This window comes from Gouania willdenowi, chromosome 15, assembly GCF_900634775.1.
Source record: "Gouania willdenowi chromosome 15, fGouWil2.1, whole genome shotgun sequence".
Lineage (NCBI taxonomy): Eukaryota > Metazoa > Chordata > Actinopteri > Blenniiformes > Gobiesocidae > Gouania > Gouania willdenowi.
The window spans coordinates 22,538,158-22,553,243 of NC_041058.1; the positions used below are offsets into that span (position 1 = coordinate 22,538,158).

A 15,086-nucleotide genomic window follows, 5' to 3' on the forward strand; every position below is an offset into this window, starting at 1 on the left:
CAGACAGCAGTCTGTGATGATGCCTTCAATGGCTTTAAGACAGTAGTGATAACCAGAGGATTTGTAGCTAGTTAGGTGCCGCTGAGCTGCTGACTGACTTGTGATAGGACAGTAGTCAGTGAAGTAATGATTGGTAGCATGGCCCTGGTTCTGAACTACTGTTATCAGCAAGACTCTGTTATCACGTAGAGCCCAGTGGGATCAGAAAGCTGTGGATAAGGCTTTGCTCAGCCCCTCCACGTCTGCAGGCCCGACAAGTCCCCGAGGCCCCTGGCTGCAGCCGAGGTGTCGCTGGACACGGACCTGAGAAAAACACTCAAATAAAACTATTCTGATAAATGCTGTTTGTCAGCACTTTTCATCTCTTTTCTATACCCACATATCCTACTCAGGCTCATGGAGTCTATCTAAGCGCACACAGGGCAGAATTGAGTGTACACACAAAACAAACTCCTACAGTCAATTAATATATAAGGTACAAAAAACCTCAAAAAGTTCTCTGACTGAGCAATAAAAGCGGAGCACAGACCTCCAACCAGCAGAAGAGTCCATAATTATTTCATGGACACCAACATATTTCTTACCCACCAATTATTTCCAAAATCTAACAGCAGGATGTCAGAAATACAAGACGCCTTGCTGAAGCCCATAATTATTTCAAAGTGCCTCACTTCGGTACTCGCAGGCTAAACAACCCATGTTAACTGTGAAGATGTTTATTATGCTAAGATTCTGGTTATTTAACTCCAATTATATTCCAAAAGAAATACTGTATACACTTGGAAATATGTTAATTGTCCTCTTGGTTGTCTGAAATCCCACTTTGAACAACTTTACTCAAACAAACGCAGCAAACATAATGCTACATAATAGGGGGCTGAATAAAAAAAATGCATAAAGAAAAGGTTTGAAGATGCCCAAATTGGGGAAAAATGACATTTGTTATCAATGAAATACAGTTTATTATAAGTTGAACTGCTTGAGGGGAAGTTTGTTTTAGAAGATTGTGATCTATTGTTTTTTTTTTCTTCTGCACTGGATTAGTCCAGCACAGGTTTAAAGGAATCATGATTTCCTGTCGAGGAGGCAGAGCTGCCACTCGTCTAATGGAGAGTTTAGAGAAAGAAATCAAACACCACCTAATATCTCCCAACATCCTGTTTAAATGCCTCAGTGGACATGCCTTGACTTTAAACCAGAGCCCGGCCCTTGGTGTTGGCTGTTACTTGTAGTTTGGAGGATTGTGTAGATGTTCGTCCTGATGTTGTCCCCTGTTACTGTACGAATTCCCGATTGATCCTTACAGGCTGTGAGCCAGTAGGCCACACAGGCTCAATTGAGCAGTATTGCATCTTTGTTGTTTACCCAAGCACATTTAAGCCTCTTACACGCAGGAACTCCCATAGGCCTATGCACACACACTTAGAAATACAGTCTAAGCAGCTTCTTAACACACTCATTTGTTTGCGTTCTCATTTTCTATCAACAAAGTTGTCCTATTTGAGTCTATTGTCTTATTTGAGACTCTTTTGTGTATTAATAATTTAACCCTCGGGGCATCTTTGTGACCACAAGTGGGATTTTGGCTGTTTTTATTAGTTTGGCTCTCAATATTCCGGTCATCTTAAAGGCTAGCTGTTTGAAATTTTGCCACTATTGTTTTTTCATTTTTATTTGCTTGATTCCAAAGTCGTGTATTGGAAGTGTATAGAAAAGGAGATATGTATCATACTACTGACACTTAATAACCTCGTGACCAAATTTGCTCCAATGACTCCCATTGTAACTACTTCTATGAGACGGACCGTTTGTGTACACAAGGATACAGAGTGCAAGTTCATTTTAAAACTCTCCTGAGCCCTCATTTTTGGAAATACTGCATATTTACTGTCGCGTTGAAAAAATACAAACAGAAATGAAGTTGGAAAACATAAATGAAATTGGAAAACTCTAATACATTTTACATTTATGGATAGGTAGTTGAAAAGATCTGATGTAGTGGGAGTAAAAAACTCTTTGTGCCAAAATCATGGTCGAGGCTCTAATATCCTCCTAAAAATATTTCACGTTGCACCTTATTTTTTGGACATATTGCTTATTTAGTGTTTTTGCTGTTTCAAAGAATCAGGGGTTCTCATGACCAAAAAGTTCATACAAACATAGTTTGTACAGTTTGAATTGAATGTCTATGGATAGGTCTAAAGTAGGTTTGAAGTAGTTGAAAAGATTTGATGTGGTGGAAGTAAAAAAAAAAAAAAAACTATTTATATAGTACATTTTTATTGCACTTTTATGAGATGAACTGTTTTTGTACACAAGGTGAGCAAGTGTGTGTAAATGTACGAAATATATTACATTTAAAGGAGTGCACAAGGGTTAATGTGAAAGTTGCCTGTCAAACTGGGCATTTCCTTGCCTTTAGTCTAGATGTCCTGCCTGACTGATCAACATCAGGACACTTAGTTTCTGTGTGTCTCAATGCATCTGACAAATGTCTACACGGGTCGCCGTGAATTATTTGCACAACATCCTGCTTGTGTTCTTTGTGGGAATTCTCGTTTTGCTTCTCCCTCCAAGGAAATTGTTTTCAAATTTATAGTCGACGTCTTGTTTTTCTGAGTCTGCAGCCCTTTCACGTTGATCCCGAACAGACCTCCGACTGTTGATATTTAGCCTCAGTTTATTGTATTTGTTTTGCCCAGAGGAATTTGTTCGTGAATAATTTATAACTTTGGCATTGGACAATGAAGACTTTTAAAGTCGCTGCAGTGTTCCATTGCTTTCAAGGTTATTAGATGGAACAAGATGTATCACAATTTTGATGCGATTGTTAAGTAAAAGGTTGGTTCTTCCTTGTTTTTGGTTAAAGATTATGTGTATTTGTTTAACCGTGTCAAAGGTACATATATGGGCCGTGTAAATGACAGGCTGGGCATTAGTGGCAGTTTGTGGAGTGCTACTTACGTCAGTATAAACAGGCATGCCGAGCTGCAGAAAGGCGCGAAACTCTGTCCCATCTTTGATTTATGACCAGAGGGAACATTCTTTCTCACGGGGTGCAATTTGATAGACCCCGAGAGCCTCTGCTACACTCATTTACTGGGACCTGCTCACTGCCCCACGAAGGACGACCCATGCATGACCAACTCCACCTGCACTGACCTTCACCCATGCACACAGGCACTGAGCAGCCCAATCCTGTGTGTGGTTGTAGAATTAAGTGTTTTACGTGAAGGTACACAGCAGAGATGATAAATCTCCCGATGCACCTGTGTTGACATGGTTGGAATTCATTGCCATATGTGTGTAATTGCTTACGACAAACCTTGGCAGAGCTAAATCAGAATGGTTTTTTTTTAGCTTTCAAACAGGGCATGCCATGAGCGGCAGGATGTGAACAAGGACATGACAGATTGTCATACTGAGAGCAGACTGCTTTCATTCTGGAAAAAGGAGACCTGGCACTGCTTCCTAGAACTGCTTTGACCTCATGAATTCTATTCATATAATTTTGTGCATTAAAAAGGCATTTTTTTTTTTTTTACTCGTATTAAACATGCTTAAAAAAAGTATTGACTGTACAGATGTTAGCCTGCCATTCTGTCTTAGCTTAATTTCAGGCTCTTAATTATCACTGTTATCTGCAGAACAAAGATTTCTTGCCTTTTGTCCCTTTAGCACCTTTATGTAGACTGTAGATAATGAGGCTACTTCCGATTGCTTCTAATTGCCCGTCATTTCAAGAAGAAGGAATGAGTTGTGACTATTTTAGGTCAAGCAGCATCAAAGTGCCATTCAGTTATGACTCAGTCAGTTATTGTAGTTCTGAAGTTGAGCTAGGTATTATCTTCACTGTAATTATTTTAAAACATTTCCTCTTTCTATTTTTTTTTTCTTTTCAAGTTTTGCAATCAATGTTTAAGTTATTAGCATTGAATAAAATTAATCAACTCTGAATTTGATCATTATGTTTCTCATCATGAAAACCTATTTGTTTCCAGTAATTGTTTGTATATCACTGCACTAAAGCAGAAAAACAGTTTATTTTCTTTGTCAATGCTGTCAGATTGTATCCGAGATGCTGAACGTACTCCTCACTGTGAAAACCTTTGTAGATGAGTTTGTGTATAGAAAAAAAACACTTTATCATACTACTTGTTGTCTTTATAATAGGGCTGGGTGATTTTGCCTAAAAAAAAAATCTCAGATTTTTTTAAAGAAAAATTCGAGTTTCGATTCGATTTTCAATTTTTTTTTCAATGCACTTAAAAATGACTGCAGACATCAGATATGTTGTCAAAAGTGCAACTTTATTGCTGTGATTGTCCTCGAGGTAAAATGCATAGAACAATCCCAAAATAAAAAGTATCTGTCATTCAACAACTTCAAGCTTTAACCCAGGTTAAGCAAAAGTGCAACAGCAACTTCACAGTAGCTGAAATTTTATGATTAAGAAATCAGATAACTACATATTTTATGAGATATAATATTTCAATTAAAAAAAAAAAAACTTCCCTTAGCATCTCAGCATAATGTAAATAAAAAATTAAGCATGCCTGTGGCACACATATAGCCTACTCAATGGGTAAACAAAGAGGGGGCTAGCTCACATTGTGCTACAGTAACCCACATGGACGGAATGCAAAAAAGTCTGAAAAATCTATCTACAAATTTGATAAATCGATTAAATCAATTTTTTTTTCCCAGCCCTACTTTATAAATATAGTTGTGTTGATGGCATGTAAAAGTATACAAGATGAAAACCCACCAGTATAGAAACAAATATGAAATACATTTTACCCAAATATAAACGCATGTTGGTTTGGTTATTGGGCTGCAAACTTGTGCTTATGTAAGAAAATATTATAAATGATTTTTAAAATGATAATTTTACAGTTAATCATTCTGTGAAACGTCTGCAGCTCTTTGAGTGCTTATGCAGATAAAGGTGTTATTGAGTTGTATGAATGAACATTATGTTAAGTCGAACTAAAGAAAGGGAAGGATAGTTGACATAATCATATACAAGTTATTTAATATAAATGAAACCCAGAGTAAAAGCAGTTGCTTAGATCAGCCTTTTGAGATCACATTTTCTGCAATAAAGTTCTTTAGCTGTAGTATTTTTTTTTTTGTTCTCAGTAAAAAGGGTAAAATAAAATGACAAATTATTTAAAGCATTGAAACTGGAAATATAAGATATGTTATAGAGTTTTTGTTTTATTTAGTTATTTAGAAATGAAGATGAAATGTTCCTGTCAAACAACAACTGCAGTGCTAGTGCGGCTTGTTAAACAGTGTTGGATATATGGTAGCTCTATAACAACTATGTTAAAAGTGTTGGCCTCTTTTACTTCAACAGTTTTTGTTTTAAATATCACAGATTTATTTAGCATTAATTCAGTGAGTCAAAACTCATTTTGGTTTCAGGTTTTCCCCTCATGTTGCTCTAAAGAAAAAAGACGCTGGACATTTGATCACAGTTGTTTATTCTTGCTCTGTTTTTATATGTTTGTGTTTGCTTTAGTATTTTGATTACTCCGTGACTCACAGCTGGCGTCAGCGAGGCGCACATACACTTTCACATGCTTACTTCACGCTGCCAGCCTTGGCACATTTGTTCCAAGTGGCAGCACACAGAGCCACTCAATACGATCAGTACAAATTAAACGTGTGCTCACGTCATTTCTAACATTAGACACAATTAACATTTATTTTTCCGCTAATGAGTGCTTGCTTTGTTGTTGTTTCAATACGCGTGTGTGATTCAATAGTCTGAGTGTGGGATTCAGTACAATCAGACAGAGGGATGTATTTGTAATGCCTGTAATTTAGGTTTCAGGTACTACACAGTCGTTGAGCTGCTCTAAACTCATGAGGGAGACCATGGAGCAGGTAATCTCACTGCTAGTCAAAACAGTCCAGCTCAACTCCTCTGCTTTAATCCACTAAAAGCATCACTGTGATATTTAATCTTCATGGAATTTAACATGTTGTTTCCAAACAGAAAGTCAGAAATCTTCAGATTTTTGTTTAGTAGTTGAGAAAGGGCAGAAGCCTGGTGCCTCCATATCTCCTACAAAGCTGTACTTCACCTTATCAACAGCTCACTGGGCAGTTGTTATGATAGAGCTGTTAGTTAAAGTTTAGCTTATCAACATAGAACCTCAACCTAACCATCAGATCATGCACCATTAAAAAAAAATAGTCCAAAACTTTAACTCAACCAGTTTCTAACTCCAAAGAAAGACACTTGTCAAGTTATGTTTTATTACCACACATGAGGTATTTTAGCCTCCAGTGTTAAATGTTAGGCAGCAGAAGTTTCCTTAATTAATCTTCTTGTGTGTATGTGTGTGCGCAAGTTGTATGTCTTAGATAAAAACTTGTCAAACAGTTCAAGTGACCCCAACAGGATTTGGGGCGTCCCGCACGTGGCGGGACACGATCTTCCAGAGCACCTCAGAAACACTGTGATTTACTCTTCAAAGACAAGTTTTGATAGTAGTTCATCTGCATCTTAACCCTCCTTAACCCAGCAGCAGGCTGTGTACATTAGGTTGTCACAGGGCAGGGTGTCGGACGGCAGCTCAAATAAACAGCGATGCAATGCTGTAGTGGTGTGAATAGCAGTAGTTGCACACACGTTTCTACTATTAATAGACAACTATGTGTTTTTAAGAACCTTGAGGACAGTCAAATGGGGGCACCGATGGCACTACAGGGGGTACTTGAAAGAGAGTGGAAAATGAACACAGGAAAGTATAAAAAAATATGGGGTTTTATAATGTTAATTTTAGTAAAAAATTATAATTACAATAATGATGATGAACATGAACTAAAAATACAAGGGTCAGTCTTGGTTCCATACCAAGCATTAGATGACTGGAAATGAAAAAAACTAGAAATAAATCTATTCAGGACTCACTAAATACCATTTTTTCCACTTTCCCCAAAATTAGCTTCTTTAAAATGCGTGTTGTCACTCATTTATTCCATCAGTTTGCTCTATAGTTGTTTTTTCATAGAATTCTGAGCACAATTTTGTAGTCAGACAAAGAGGGTTCTTGGATTCCTAAATAAAAAAAAGTTTGAGAAACACTCCTTTAGGGAACAATGGCAGTCTATAGTGAAGGGTAATGTAAAAAAATAAGATAAACCAAATGCCTATGAAACAGCTTTGATCATGATTTAAAAATGTGCAGTTCACTCCTTGTTTACAAAAATATTTTAAAACAAAACCACATAGAAAAATACAACGATCAGGTATTATGAAGAGTTTGGAAAATATTACTTTATTATTGTTATGGGAAATTCTCTTATTTAATCATTTATCCTGTAAGATGCTTGAAAGTTTGCTTGTTTGCTCAGAAGACTTAAAATGGAACTAAGCATGAAATCTATGAGCTGAAGTTACTTTTGTGAAAAGCGTAGGCATAATTAGCATGAGCTTCAGCATGCACCTTTTACATTACTTTAAACCTAATTGTTTTTAATTTTCTGTTGAAGGTGTAACTTCCATGTTTGCTGTTTGAAGTATTTTGTTCCTTTGCTTGCAAATTGAAAAAAAGGATAAACTGAATGACTAATACTGTATATTGGAATATTATTAATTAATATATGCAAGTTGTTTTTCTAATAAAAGTTATGGCTAAAACAAGATGACAACATCCAGTCTTATAGAAACTTGAAGCAAGTAGAGGAGCCTCTTCCTTACAGAGAAACCGTTTATTGTACAGAGTTAATTAGAGATACTTTTTGTATGTGACTTTCATCAGGCTCTAACTGTGCTTCCAGTTCTTAGAGCTTCTTGACCTTGGAGCTTCAGCTATGATGTAAGACTGTCCATAGACAAAGTCCTATTATTGCTAAATTAATTGCCAATTTGGCATCACCTTTAAAACTGTGACCCAATATTCACCAGCTGTGCTCAAGGCCAAGAAACTCTTTTTAAAAACAAGAAGCTGTCATTTTAAAGGCAGCCAGTCCTGCTTTGTGGCTTACGTTGCATGCTGATGTACCAAGCCTGGTATCATCACCAAGTCCAACAGCATTTTGTCTGTTGAAAGTTGAAATGCATGAGGCTTCATGAGGGGTCGTCTTGTCCTCTGTCTAATCTGAAGTAAGGCGTCTCTCTCTCTCTGGGAGCCAGCTGTAGTTTCTGTCCCATCTTCTGTTTGGGGCTTACGTCTGGGTGGCTACGAGTCTTAATCCACTGTCCAGCCACTGCCCGGGAGGGGGCACAGATAGCTTGGTATGCCGAGGTGAGCCTGTAGAGATTAAGGTAACAGAGATGAACGGAAGTCTATCAGTTTTTGATAACCAGACCTATTGGATTTGTTGGGGATAAAAGATCAATAGTGATAGTGACTGTAGGAATCTGCATTACAATGGGTGGAGGTAGACTAACTGTTAAAGATTACCACCTTGAGCATCACCACTGTGGTTTAATGGAGTGGAGGAATGTTACGTACATGCCTGATGATAAGATTACAATACATATATTTAATCACTGCTCTCTGGGCTTTAAAGTCTGGGTTATTCATGATGTTTAGAGCCTCTCAGTGGAGCACTGTTCACAGTAACTTTTACTGTTCTCCTTGAGAGTTTGGGGGTTTATTCCTAGTACTCCAGTTTCCTCTCACATTCAAAACGACATGTCATTGGAGCTTCGATAGGCCTACAGTGCCAAATCAAAATGCCATTTATTAGAGTATTAATAGGGGAAAATAGAAAATTACTCTGTTGGTAAAGTCTTGGGTTTCTAAAATATAGGGTTTTCACTCTGTTCCCCCTGCTTTGTTATTTAACTACTGATGCTTTTAATGCATGTCTGGTGAGACTGATAATGTTCTTGGCAGGAAGTTGTAGCATGTGATGAGTTCCTGTGAGGACTAGAGTTCAAGAGGAAGTATAAAAAGGAAAAGGATACAGATTATATTACTCCAAGAATGAGGAAATGGGCAATGAAGTATCTTGAGCCTGCACAGCACACACCTGGACAGATCAGTATATGTATATATAATAGGGGTGGTGAAAGAAATTGATAATAAATTATTCCTGATTTTATTATGGATAATTTTCAAAGATTATTTAAAATGTTTAAAATACAAACCAGACGAGTTCATCTAATGAGGAAGCTGCTGTGAGGTCAAATAATGAAGTTGCTGATGTTAAATAGAAGATCACTAATCAGCAAATATTGGAATTGATAATCATTGATAAACGAATATCAGTTTGTAATTAAACCGAGATTTTAATAATCCAATCCAGGAATAGGGTTGATTAACCAACCCTAATGTATAGATGTTATTGATCGATATTGCATAGACATTCAATTGGAATTCAGATAAGTCTTGTCTCTTCTGTCAGTGTTTGTATCTCAGTTGATTGCAAAGTTTTGTGAGTTTTAGGGCTAGAACTCTTTCCCATGTACTATTCTGGGATCGGTAGGTAGAAGGTAATGACTTGGAGCAGGCAGTGCACTTCTAGAAAGCACTGGCAATTAGATGATTAGACACCCTCACTGAGTGTTGTTTGAAATAGCAGCCAGCGTTGTTTTAGTGGGGGAGTGCCATCACTCAGGCCTCATTCAAACGGGGGACCTCTACTGCTATGAGGGGGAGACGACTTTCACACATAGGGATACTTTGCTGATCAAGTAACAAAGTAGCCCATCAAACACCAGGATGCCCCATAAAGTGGCACTCTGTGACTTTTCCCACTTCTAAACGTCTAGCAGACACCCTCACGCCCCTTGTTCCTTCGTTCGACTTTTTCTTTTTTTGTGGCGACCAATAAAGTATTATCATTCCTTAATGTTCTGTTGAAATTCACACCCGGGCCACTATTATCAATGAGCATGTGAGAAGGCCTTGATCAAAATCTTCACGTCTCTCATCGCTCACGTTAAATCATCCCTCTTATCTGTGCTGTTTCACACGTCGGCATCTTTCCTCCGAGTGATGTTGTGCGGTAGTTCACAGCTACTGCCGAGTGCTCTTTAGATAAAGACGCTTCTTTTGACTGCTGAGGTTAGTGTCAATTTGACATATTTACTCACAAATAAAACCATGTGAAGTTGTCAAACTTCAAGGCAAGTGTTGAACTTTAACATGAGTTTACATTAAAGAGGTCAAACATAATGTGCACTTATTAACAACTCTTTCTGTTATTAAAGCTCAATGACTTTTCAAAATGGCTTTACAGTCATTAAGGGTCCAATCTTTCTCTTAATTAGTCCTTATTTCTCTAGGCAATCGTTGATTGTGTTTTATATTGTCTATTGATGAGCATGACTCATACTTACAATCTTACATCTTAATCCCTACAGTAATGTTCCACCTGGTTGGGGCGTAGAAAGTTTTCTGATAAGGACTCCCCGCTCTAAGCTCAGGGTGGGTCACCTCACGGGGGCTGGAGGGTTGTAATGACTTCCCCAGCTGCCCCCCTGGGACGACCGTGCTCGTGCTCTGCACCTTTCCTGGCCGCTTTAAGTCACCACAGTGTTTGTTTAGGGAAGATTAGCAACGTAAAACCCTTACAACATCCTGAACACGCAGCGAAAGGACGCTGCGATGGAGAGGACAGCAGGAAAGCACTATAGAGATTGATGAGTCCAGAGAAACGGGAGGCGACATTATGATGTTGTTTTCAGCAGGAGGGCAGGTTGGGACAAAAATACAGGAGTGCAACTCCATGTTGGCAGTAGGGCTGGGCGCTATGGACCAAAACTCATATCTCAATATTTTTAATTCAGATAAAGTCTGACCAGAAAGGCAATTTGGGTGCAAAATGCCACACAGGCCCATTTATTAACAGCTGCACAATATGTGCCACTTTTGGCTTTTTCTTATGGGGCGCCAATTGTAAACAATGCGAAAATAAACAGCAACTTTTTGCAACATTTTGCAAAAAACCATGTTTAAAAGAAAAATGTATGTGAATTTTTCACCTTACTTTTGAACAGATTTGCAGAAATAATTGTGATGTTTTTTCTCGTAAAAATATGTCAATGTTAAATTTAAATGTTAAATATTAAATCAAAATATAAATCTAAAATATAAATGTTAAATGTAAATGCTAAATCTAAATGTCAAAAGGTGAAACCGGAATGAGCTTTTATATTGGTATTTCTGGTGAATTTGCATATTAGCTAAATATTTAGTTTCACTCGTGACATTTAGATTTAACATTTAGATTTAGATTCACCATTTGGATTTAGCATTTAGATTTAGATTGAATGACATTTTTACGAGAAAAGAAATATCAGAAATTTCACAAAATTTCAAAAGTAACCAAAATAATCCTCACCAGTGTTTTAAGCGTAGTTTGTTGCTAAATATAGCAAAAAGTTGCTCTTCATTTTAGCATGCACAACTTTACAATTGTCGCTCCATATTTTCTCCTATAAGCGACAGCATGTGCGAGTGAGTTCTGTATTGTGGCTTTTTTTAGAGGAGGCTCTGGCTTTGGACGCACTCAGAAATCTATCTGTGTTTTTCATGCTGTTCTTAGAAGTAACAAAAGCAGCGACAAAATTACAAAATTAGCTATAAAATAAAATTATATCGATATAGGCAATATTGGAATTTTGAATATTGCCAAAATAGTAAAGTTGATATATCTTTAATCTCCATATATTGCCCAGTCCTAGTTGACAGTAATGTGTTGTCCTTTGTATGCAGAAAGTATGAAGTAACTAAAGATCAACCACTTCCGTGACGTCCCTCAGGGATTTCTAACGGAAAGATATTCATAGAGGCTAACCTACTTGTTATTCCACCTGTCTGGCTGCCACTGTCCTCTGGGTATTGTTAAACTGTAAAGTGCATTTCTATCCTCAAACCCAGACAGGTCTCTTGGTGCTTAATATTGTGAATGCAAAGCAATTATGTGCAGGGGGTACATTAAAGAGCCATATTTACTGCCTAATGGGAGAAGATATGTAGGGTCTTAGTTTGGCCCCCACAGGGTCCAGCCTCTACTTCTTTTAGGACTTCATCTGTCCAAGCTGCCAAGGTTAGCATTAGGAATCAATAGGAATCAATGCTTTGACATGATGTACAAGTGTTGCCGTGATGCAGATGGGCTTTTATAGCTGAGGTATCTGGTGTGTGTGTGTGTTGTGTGTGTGTGTTTGCTTGAAGCTGTGCAAGAAACAGATGTGCACTGATTTCCCTGGCTACAAAGTCCCAGTAAAGGCCAGCTTGCAGTTTCACCACAGTGCTTCATTTCCTGTGGGTCTGAATCATGCCAGTTGATGATAAGGAGAGCAGAGCAGTGTGGAATTAACACTTCTTAATTGAGAAGAGTCTGAGGCTCGCATTATCAACCTGCTGTTAGGAACGATGTTAGACTTAGGATAACAAAGCATCCTGAATCACTCCTTGTAGCAAACATTCTTTTAGGTGACATTAAGAGAAAACAATCTGCACGATTGAAGTTGCTAAGCAACAAATATCCTCAAAGAGTTTTCTGTGTTCTTGCTGTTAATAATTCATTGTATTTGTTCTCTTCACAGTCCCTGTCCGGAGCAAGGAATGGGAGACGAGTTTAATCTCATGGATCATTCAGACCTGTATATCTTAGACTTCAGTGAGTATCTCTGGCCCATTTGGCCTTGAGTTTGGCTTGGTTGCTTTTCTGAAGTGTTGGTTATGTTGAAGAATCAGAGAGTTTATTTTGACTCAATGAAATAAAAAAAAAAGGTCACATCATGCTATTTTATTTTTATTAAAAAACAGATTTATTTTTATTGTATTTGTTAAAGCAACAAGTTAAGGTTTCATTGTTTAAAATATGTTTTGTGTGACACCTAAACATTTAATCAGCTTTAAAGTTTTTTTGGTATTCATGTTTTCAGTCAAGACTCCTACAGTTAATGAACACACACACACACACAACTCAATTCAGTCATTCTTGTATTTACAATCATATGCTTTTCAAACCTTATATTAACGTATATTTTAATAGAATAATTATAATACAGTATGTAAAACTTTTGCACAAAACACAATGCAAGCATACAGAAAAGGAAAAAGAAGATGGATAAATAAAAATGTTTCATAACATATATTCATATGAAACCCCTTATAACCCCCCTTTTTCTGATTTATGTATGTCCTACAGCTTTACATTTTGCACTATTATCTTATGTTGATATTTATTTGCTATTGTGTTGTTGCAACATGTTAATTTTCTATTTTCAATTTTAAAAATAAAAGATACAATTAATTATTTATGTAGATTATTTGGGTATACATATGGTATATGAAATGAATCAAACCACACACACCAATCTATGCTTATATATATATATATATATATATATTTATTTTTTTTTAATGTGTAAATGCTTTATTGAAATCTTCTTACTTTGTGTTTTTGACTTGTTTTATGACAATCCTTTTATTTCATTTGTATTGGGTTTTTTTTTACATGTTAAAATAAATAAATAAAATTCAATATATACACACATACAAATACATGTATAAATGGTAGATCTGGTATAACTGTGTAAGAAGCGATAGGAAGAAGTAAACCTTCAATCCTTCCACAGATTATACCCGTTAGTTGTGTTCTGTAGCCTGGTACCCGCTTCCTTTTGGTTCCATTTATGGGCACGTCCTTCCTGCCCAGTGGTCACCTGGTATGGGACTAGCTGTACTCTGTGGCGTCCCTGGTGGCTCTCGCCTCCTCATGCCAGTCACGCGTGGCTTCACATTGTGTGACACTGAGCATATGGTGGGACAGCCATGACAAAAATAACACAAGGGGATGTTTGTGTGTCAGTGCAACACTGGTTAGTCGTAGGAACATAGGAAACCACCACTGTCCTATAAATGTGTTGAAATGTGAGCACTAGTTTATTTCAGCACTTTTCATAATGCAGAATAATCTGATTAAAATGGCTTCCTTCGATCCCTGCTGGTTTGTATTTCATTTCCTGACATGACACGTGAAATTGATTTTCTTATCCTGACTGTTGGTGCCGATGTTGTGACAATGACTCATCACGCTTTTCTGTTTTTTTTTTTGTTTTTTTTTCAGGCCCTAATTTAAAAACTTTATGCAAAATAGCTGTTATTCAATACAGTCTGGAGCAGTCAGGACTTCCACATGATCTCAGGTCAGACCAGTTTCATACTCACCGTTGATGTGTTTTTTTTTTTTTTTTACATAGCTGACATATTGCTGTTCATCTTGCTTATATATGTTCGTTACCGCTTTTTTCCTCTTGCATGAAACAAGGTTGTTTTTCACTTTCAAAGAGGCCAATTACTGGTCATTATCCTTCATTTAACTTTTACTTCCTCTTCATCGACTTCACTCCTCACATAAAATATTGCTAAGTCATGACCTAATGTTTTTAATCATTACATAGAGATTAGAGTGTAGAGAAAGATCTGATTGGTCTGATGACACGTGAGGCTGTATGGTTCATTCAATAGCGTCACTGTGTGTGCTTAAAGAGTTTTAATTAGGACGAATGATGTTTTCCTGTGATGCAGAAGCAAAAGGCCTAATGGGTGAGTGGGCACTTCATAGGGAACTTAAAAATAGCTCCTCTGCTTTACAAACTCAGGTGTTATTTTACTGCACAAGTTATTTTAAAAAAGGCTTCATCCACTGCAATAACGTTTAAGGTGAAAGTACGACGCTAGAGACAGTGTTTATTTTATTGAATAACAATTTTCAACATTCAACAGTCTTTTTTTAATTTATGTGAACAAAAACGTAATCATACAATATTGATATATTCGTCGACTAATAAAAACAAAGCTATAATCTGGTCACATGGGATGAAATCCAATTGTTAACAGGATTACATCAAAAGCACCAGATGGATTTTGACACAATTTTAACCAAAGATAGACCATTTTGTAAGATTCCATTAAAAAAGATTATTATGGAGGGAAGATCAGTGTACTGATTCTGGATCAGTTTAATACATCAAAAAAAATCCCTTTCTCTCATTATTGGTGAAATTTGAAAAATGTGTATCTCAGCTTTTGTTTTCTTAATTACTCCAACAAGTTTCCCCACGTTGCGATTTTCAGTAAGTTCAAAAAGGGGTGCCATAT

General features: G+C 37.0%; 1 protein-coding gene across 1 annotated transcript in view; it reads left to right on the forward strand.

Annotated features, from left to right (window-relative positions):
- The window catches only part of klhdc3 (kelch domain containing 3), a 34,730-nt gene that overhangs the window by 13,604 nt on the left and 6,040 nt on the right, over positions 1–15,086 (forward strand). The window contains exons 9-10 of the mRNA XM_028469410.1: positions 12,524–12,597; positions 14,053–14,131. Coding sequence (XP_028325211.1) covers positions 12,524–12,597; positions 14,053–14,131 — 153 coding nt within the window. The remainder of the gene's footprint in view (positions 1–12,523; positions 12,598–14,052; positions 14,132–15,086) is intronic.